Here is an 8,720-nt window from a genome sequence, read left to right on the forward strand (position 1 = left end):
AAACAGTGGTGACCGTGAAAAGGGTGTTAATCCGGGAGCCTCCCGCACAGATCGGGAGGTATCACATGCATGTATGCATACAGATTTAATCGGAATCATAGATATCCGTAAACGTAAACGTAAACTTCCTGTTCTTTGTTTTTACTCACGGGACAATGGAGGCAAATTTTTAAATCAATTTAAATAAATGTTGTTTCGCAGGAGAAGTAGACTCTCATGTGGGGACTGGGAGATTCATCACAATGCGGTTCATCGCCTAAATACACAAGCCGAGTGACCTTGACATTAAACAGTATCCAATCCTTTGTTACTAACTTCAGGAATAAAGTCTTCAACTATTATTAGCACTGGTTTGACATAACCAAGCACACACATCAAGCTAACCCCTATTAATGATTGCTTATCATAAATGGTGACAATATTCAATCTTTAATAGTGCTATTCCATATATACATACTTTGCTTGAGGAATCTTCTCTGTGCCTCCTCTTTGCTGTTCTCTGCATTCTTGAAGCACTGAAACATTGCAGATGGACTAATGAATTGATCAAACCTAGAAGAATATAATCCCAATCTTTACATTTGACAAGTTTTAAAAAATAAGTGATGACTGACAGTCCACAACAAGTAAACACAATTAGACTACCCCAAGTCCTATTTAACACATCTCATAAAAATTTTAAGGTAATATATTCCTATGAACTAGCCACTTTCTTGAACTTCTCTGTAGAAGTACCAGTCATTCTTTGAGTCGACTCATCATGAAAAGTAACCTTGATTATTCAATAGGAACTAAAACAAATTCTAAAGATTATGATCATATTTGTGTTTTAACACACTGACAAAGAATAGCTTCATGCCAATGAAATAAACTCATTTTCATACCACTGTCCGATTCATTTTTTCTGTTTGCGACTGGCAGGCTATCTTCAGGACACCAGCCTTTAATGAAACAAGAGGAAACCTTCATGGCATTGTTGACACACATCTTCATGTAACGGAATACATCGTAATGGCACGCAATAACTCAAATGGCCAGTGCGTCGACCATTCTGAAGCATTGTTTGCAAAAAGTAGCTGATAGCCCTCAAACTTACTCGGCTCTGCTCGCCTTACTCTGTGACAGAAGTTTCTGACCACACGCGGGTGTAGGCTATCACATATCCAAATTTATTCTGAAATATATTGTTTTGCCTAATTATAAAGATATGCTACTACAACTGTGACAGCGAGGTGCATGACAATATAGCTTTACACATCAAAGTGAACCTATCGCTAGCTCTAGGGCTTTGATGACAGAGTATTGAGCCATAAAACCAATGTAAACAAAGATAAAGACACAAACGGAAAAGGTTTTTCACATTTCAGGATATTTTTCTCAATTTCATGATATATGTTTATATCTGTGTCATAAATGAAAATTGTGCAATATCTTCAACGGACAGTGTAAGATGTGACGATGTGGGAGATGTACTAGGCTGGTAGCAAGTAACTCTAGGTAGGAGAATGCAACATACGACCAAGGCATATATATTGTAATCTAGGCTTTGATAAATACTGGCTCTAATCCAATGAAACTGGCAATTTAGTATTCTGTAAGTCATCCATAAGAAAAGCACACAAGCTTTCTCTTTAATTTGCCTCTATGTAAAACGGGACTGAAGCCAGTTAACCTCTGCAGCGCTTGGGTTGTCGGCTTTGCTGTGCGGAGCTCTATTGTATTGGTTTTAGAATTGAATCATGCAAGGTGTGAGGTCACACTCGGAAATTATTTCATGCATGATTTAAAAACCCCAGAACTGTCGACGTACTGGCTCTTTAACTTGATCATCGCATTGCCTTGCAAAAGTAAACATCAAAACTGATATATTACTTCTAATTCTGGAACAAAAATCTTGTGTGATCTCATATGACCCATATAAACACATCCAATGACATTTCAATGAATTGCAAATATTTACCATGTTTACAAGAGAAAATCAACAAAAATAATGTCTATCATTGCAACGTTTTTCTCAAGTATGCACTTTAACACTAGTATACTTCCTTGCAAGGGAAACATGATTTGTACCTGTGCTTTGATTTTCAACCTTATCAACAGCAAGAAAAGGACCTTTCAAATCAATGTCCCTCGTTTGGTAGTCCCTCGTTTGGTAGATCCCGACTGAAACAAACCATTTACATAACAAGTGAGATGAAATTGTGGATGAAAATAGAATAATAAATCCATTTGGTCTTGCTGACAGTAAATATAGACTAGACATTATAAAAATTAAACTTTGCTGAATTATATTTCTGTTATAAATGACTTCGGAAAACATTATGCTTGACAAGACTGTGGATGCAGGGGTATTATTGCTGTAGTTTATGACAAGATGACCAGAATCCAAACAAAGAACAAACATGTGTCTTACCACTCCAAAATGTTATAGTCATGGTCAGGTAGTGGTTCCTAAGCAGAAATCAGTTACTGAAAACAAAGGTTATTATCAAAATGAGTCATGTCCACTGGACCCCTGGCAGACAACAAACATAGAATAAATAGATGACAATGATATGAGTCCTGTGTAGAAATATGGTGACAAAAGTAGAATTAATGCTGCCAAGTATAAACATAAATAGTTTTTATCTTCATTATATACTCTTCTAAAAATGAAAAGCAAAGCCAGATTTGTGTAAGGTAGGAAAATACATTTATACGAGGAACCGAACAAGGTATTGAGCCAAAATATTGTGGAGAGAACACTTGGTGATTGTAGTTATCTCAGTTATCGGTATATAAGAAAAGTCCAAGGTGAAGGTCAGCTACCATCAAAAAAGCAAATGACCCCAGTTTGAATTGATAATGGCCTGATATCTCATGCCCATGGAAGAAACGAACATGCAAATCACATCCTGGGGAATCGTAGCCAACTCGGTCTGCAACGCAAAAGGCAACTACTGCAAAGTCTGGGGTTGTGGCTGAAGTTGGCGTAGCCGTTTATCCAATTCATCCCACATCTGGTTCAAATCCGGGGATCTGGAGGCCCAGGGGAGAACAGGCTCTTGTGATCCGTGCTGTATGCGGTCGAGTGGTGTCCTGTTGGAATACACTGTTGCCGTTGGCTGCAATTGGGAGGATGTGTGGTAGGAGAATTTTGTTGATGTATCACTGAGCCGTAAGATTGCCCTGGATATGGACCAAACCTGTCCTGCCATGATGAGAGACAGCCACCCACATCATAATGCTCCCCCCATCAAACTTGTCCACTTCCTGCACACAGTTTCCGGCGTAATGTTCTCCCCGACATCTGTAGACCCCCTGCTCTTCCACCCCGTGCTCTTCCTCCCCCTCGACGGAGGAGAAATTTTGATACCTCGCTGAACCAGACATTTCTCCATCGCAGTTGAGGCCATTACCTGTGCTCCCTACACCAATGTAGTCATTGTTGACGATGTTGTCGACTCAAAATGAGATGTCAAACAGGACGTCTTGCTTGTAGACCTGCTGCATTTTAACGGTTCCGTAAGTCTGGGTATTTGGGATGCGGTTTAGGTGGCTGTGGTTGTCCTTTCACGTAGGTGGCGCAGTTGGATGTAGCATTCTTGGGCAGGGGTGGTTACTCTTGGTCATCCCGACCTTGGCAGATCACTTGTTGACCCATGCTGTTGAAACCAATCCCATAGCCTTGTGATGGTGCCGGGTGCTACATTGAAAACCCTGGCTACAGCTGATCGGGATTCCCCTATCTGCAAGCGGCCTATGACGTTGTTTCTTTGCACTTCTGTTAATCTTGGCATGTTGTTAAACAGTCACTGTTCGATTGACACAGATGCCAGACAATCAAAAACCCTGCACTTTAATACCGTTCATAGTGCTGCTGCAAGTGTAGTATGTGCAGCTCCATGGTCCTTTTGTTAATGCACTGGGTGCGTTTTTCCGAATCGTACGTATTTCCCGACGAATGGTTTGCATGTCCTTGTCATGATCAATTTTATATAAGAAAATTGTCACTGACACTGTAACATATTAAACCTCTTCATTTTGCACCTCTTGGTCCGCTAATATTGCTCTTATCGCCAAAAATATCTGTTTTGCGTTTCTTTTTTTAACAGTATATAACACGCCGTTTTTGTTTGACCGTCACTGGTGGAATTGTTGTCAGCACGCCATATACTACTATGAACCTGGGTACCTTTTAAGTACATGTAATTGGTGGGCGTTATAGTATATATTTTTATGGACCTAGATCTACCTGTAATATCATTCATTTATTAAATCTGTCACATTTCACAATGTCTGAAATACGTATTCCATTCTAATTTATCCTTTTTTATCAATAAATTAAAAAATTATTCACTATTTCCCGCGATGTTATTGAACGGGTCCGCATCGAACATGTCAAAGAGCAAAATAAAGTCTATTTTAAGCAAATCTTTAAATATATTATACAAAGTGATAAATAAAATCAACAAAAATATATCTAAAAGTAATCAAACTTACATCTAAGTTATTATTTCCATCGTAGCGTTGTAGCGTCACTGTATAGGGTAAACTATGGTTACAACAAACTCAAAGGGACCACTGATTTTAGTTTGTTATATCTGTCAATCATTATACGCCGTTCAACAGCCAGACATCTTTGATCAAGTCATGTGACCACATCATGTTAATCAATAAATAACAAAAGTGTGCACTGTTTATTCATCATACATAACATAAATAAAAACGGGTCTCTGTGATTTTGCTTTGAGCACTTGTTGAAAGACGGATTTCCTCACTCTAGTCATCGCACTTTATACACAGAATATATCCACTTCAAGACTATAAGGCTAAATCGCTGTGTTACTCTTGTTAATTGAGGATGTAATTTGAGCACGAGATGTCAGTACTTAAGAGTAAATCAATTGTTTTCACTTGTTTATTATCGTTTTGAACATTGGTCACAAATGTTTTGATAGGCCGATTGGTGACATGTGATGAGCTTAGCGCAGGGATTAACAGTTTGGTATACACTTAAACATTATGTTGACAGTGTACACACATGACAACAAGGTGAGAGTGCCAGATGTGTTATTTTGTTATACGCATGTTCGTAATATCCATCAATTACACATGAAAAAAAATATAGAGCAAATGTCCAGGACCAAACGAACAGCTCACTAGATTGTGAATGCTAACTAATGAACGAAAATACAAAGTGTATTTCACAACAGAAAAGGCAGACAAGATTTAAGGAAAACAAATTTCTCTTAATAACAAGCCATCATCTGAGTACTTAAAATATCTGTGTGATGCTACACCCCCTGTTATAGCGATAAACATGGCCAACCGAAAACGTATGTCTGAAAACATATGATCCAACGATAGATTCTATATACTTCTCTATGTTTCTATCGGTCTCTAAGTTCTAATAAATGTAAACATGGCTGATGAACTAAGAAACTGAATATAATGATCAAATGATAACACCCTCGGCCCCCATAGCGGCGGAGTCTTAGACCATGCTTTTCACGTCCAGGGCCCCGTTCCACAAAGCGATCGTAGCGCTAAGATGATCGTAACTCCCATACTTAAACATAGACTTACGACAGACTTAGCCCTAATATCGCTTTGTGGAACAGGGCCCTGCTCTCTTTTGGGGGCCTTTTTGCCACAAAAAGGTGTCGAGTTGATTTCGGCACGCTATAAGCAAAGATGCCTTCGGCAGCTTCCATACTGAAGCTGACAGCGGTTTCCATATGCCATATCCCCGAAGTGGGGACCCAAATACTGCAGTTGACCCCTGCTGTGTTCACTTTTCATAGATCTATTGTAGTCGGTCCAAGCTACAACACATTAAAGGGGCACTGATCTAACGGACTGGTTGTTGCCTTTGTTATTGTTTTTCCCCCGTGAGTACCCGGATGATACGCAACGCAACTGAGCGTGACCAGAGACTGGGGTACCGTCTGCAAGGACAGCTAAATAAACTTGGAGGCTGGAGGCAATATTTGTTTTACGCATTTTTGAACACTGATTGGTTAACTGTGATCTATAAAGATTTCGACAAAGGGCGCATGTTAATTCATTTCTTCAGCCTAAACAAACAGACAAAAAGAACAAGGGAGCTCATCGGATGTCGTCATTTGGAAATACCCCAGATGGTTATAGTTTAATACTAAAAACAGTATCCATGCAGTGAAAGCATTTTCGGATTTCGGCTTGCGTCGATAATACGATTACTACTCCCTTGTTGTCATCCACGTTTTCTCGTATAACCCTACACTTGTGTATTTGTCGTCATTCACTTGATGCTCAGTTAATGAATTTATTACAGGTACAATTAGTGGTAGCACCACTTATATTACCTGACAACGGTTCCCATTTGGCATTTATTGTGTCTGGGGTAATTATTCAATCTAAATCCAGGTTTGAAGTGAGGTGAAATGTGTGTTATGTAATATGCACGTGGCAGTCCAGCAAGAGATGAATGATCAGTTGATTTACTTTTTTTTGTAAATCAACGGATCGTTCCTAGTCATCAAAGGATTAACAGAAAATACGTTGATTGATTAATCACTGTTATCTTGCACAGTGGATATGTCAAGAGTGAGTGTTTACATGTCTAGGTTTACTAAAACAAAGGGAAGACGCTCATATCATGGCGCGAAGGGCCGATGTAAAAACAACATACTTTGTTCAAAGGGTTAACTGATAATACGTTGATTGATTGATCATTGTTAATTATCACTCAATGGAATTTTTAGGAACCGTGGACGCTATGAAAATAGTTGTCACGTGGGCTTTCTCAGCCGACCATTGAGACTTGACACCTATGTAAAACACCTGAAACAATCCAAGCGATCAGTTGAGAAACGAACACGGGTTATAATATCCCGAAACGATATATATCTTTTAAAATATTTGATTGTTACTGAGACACGTGACATCGAATAAGTTTCTTTGTACAGCTGCAGACGAGTGGGATATTGTTCCTTTGTGTGGATATTCACGGATACATTCCTCGAACAAGGAAGCTGCCTAAAACTTATACACATAAATTTGGTAGGTTGTAATTATGATATCTGCATTTTGTTTTCCAGACCTTCATTTAAACCGATTCGTTCTTGTTTCTCTACGTCTTGGTTGGGAAATTCTTTAATGCGCGATAGTCGTTGTTGTCACAGGTCTTTTCCTTTGTAAGCGTGTATATATTACCGTCAATTTGTAAAATGTGATTCTCTCAGGCAATTTATAAAATGTGTAAATATTTCAGTCATTTTGACTAAAAAATCTGTCCAGATTGATCAAGACGATCAAAAGGGCCTACACACATCACAACAGATTATTATGTAGGATTAAAAGCCAAACAACTTAGAAATGTACTTTTCAACGTTACATTTTCAGTCTCTTGGTGATGACATTAAACATCAAAATGTTTGGAATTCGTTGTCATAATAATACAGATGGAAATGTTTTTCAGTCACTTTATAAAATAACTGAATATTTAGACGTTTAATAAATGTGTTACACATTTGACAGTAAAAAAATATACACACTATAAAAAAGCATATGCTCAGGTGAAATATATACTTTGTGTTGCAAGTCAAAATAGTGTAAACGAAAATCGCAAAATTACCAAGCAAGTGACTTATCAAAACTTCGTCACCATTACCGATGCTACTCACAAAGATACCTACATTTCTTTATTATCTCGAAAACTGTATTTCATTTTGTTGATCAATGTGACCATACGCCCTTATTACTACCCATAAAAGTGACTAATGCGCTTACGAATGGCGCAGCAGAGGTCGCGAACTAGTCTAGATTTCTGCTATACATCCGGGTACTCACTGGGAAAAAACAATAACAAAGGCAACAACCAGTCCCGGGGAATTGCGTTAGATCAGTGCCCCTTTAAAGGTTTCCACCGAGTCAAGATATTTAAATATCATATTAAATGTGCAAGATACTGACCCTTTACCTTGAATGTAATTACCTTTAATAATAATAATTTTACCCACAGTGAACTGAAGTGCTTCTCACCAATAAAAGTAACGAAAACATGTAACACCATTTAGGCAAATTTACGCGTTCTAAAAACTTCTACACATGTTAGATATAACTGCACATTTAGTGTTCAATTTGGCAACGTCAGGTTTATATTAGCATTTGTTGGATAGATGAAGGTGTTGCTCACTTAATATATAATCATACTTACAAAATTTCTGACCCCAAAATGCCTTAAATGTGCAAACTTCACCGCAGCGAGACACACCCTTGAACTGCAGTTCCAACTTCGGAGTTACCTCCCTTCCCCTTAAAAGCTCCAAGCTCCTTCCCAGCGCGTGACACCTTCGTTACACAAAATATAGAGAGCTCCCCGAACGGGCTATTGCTGTGAGGAGCTTGTAAAAGCGATAGCCACACTCCGTCGCAGTGGTGACTCATCGTTCCTGCGACAGACTGGAACGACCGGTATTGGGTAAAACAACCTTCACCTTGACGTTACGGTAAACTTGATTGGAAAGCGGAACAAGTGCAGCGACACCAAATATCTTTCAGTATATTTCTATATGACTGAAAACATGGTTTTATTCCTTTAATATGTGTTACGTAATTGAGTCTTTTTGCTAATACGTGTATCAATAAGTGATTTAATAAGAAGTTGTTTGTATCTCCAAAATAGTATTTTGATAGTTAGAGGGGCTTCTCTTCTTGTTAAAATTTGTTTTTATATTCAGACTGACGTGGAACTT

The 8,720-nt window shown here is 38.5% G+C and overlaps 1 protein-coding gene across 2 annotated transcripts in view; it reads right to left on the reverse strand.

Moving 5' to 3' along the window:
- Positions 1-8,281, reverse strand: part of LOC124131551 (striated muscle preferentially expressed protein kinase-like) — a 29,394-nt gene extending 21,113 nt beyond the window's left edge. For both annotated transcript variants that reach the window (XM_048397951.1, XM_046494877.2), the window contains exons 1-5: positions 8,183-8,281; positions 2,414-2,469; positions 2,071-2,163; positions 885-941; positions 458-515 (exon numbers count right to left, since the gene is read on the reverse strand). In XM_048397951.1, the coding sequence (XP_048253908.1) occupies positions 458-515; positions 885-941; positions 2,071-2,163; positions 2,414-2,435 (230 nt within the window). In that variant the 5' untranslated portion in view covers positions 2,436-2,469; positions 8,183-8,281. The remainder of the gene's footprint in view (positions 1-457; positions 516-884; positions 942-2,070; positions 2,164-2,413; positions 2,470-8,182) is intronic.
- Positions 8,282-8,720: the final 439 nt, after the last annotated feature.

This window comes from Haliotis rufescens, unplaced genomic scaffold, assembly GCF_023055435.1.
Source record: "Haliotis rufescens isolate VD_foot unplaced genomic scaffold, xgHalRufe1.0.p SCAF_1, whole genome shotgun sequence".
Classification (NCBI taxonomy): Eukaryota; Metazoa; Mollusca; class Gastropoda; order Lepetellida; family Haliotidae; genus Haliotis; species Haliotis rufescens.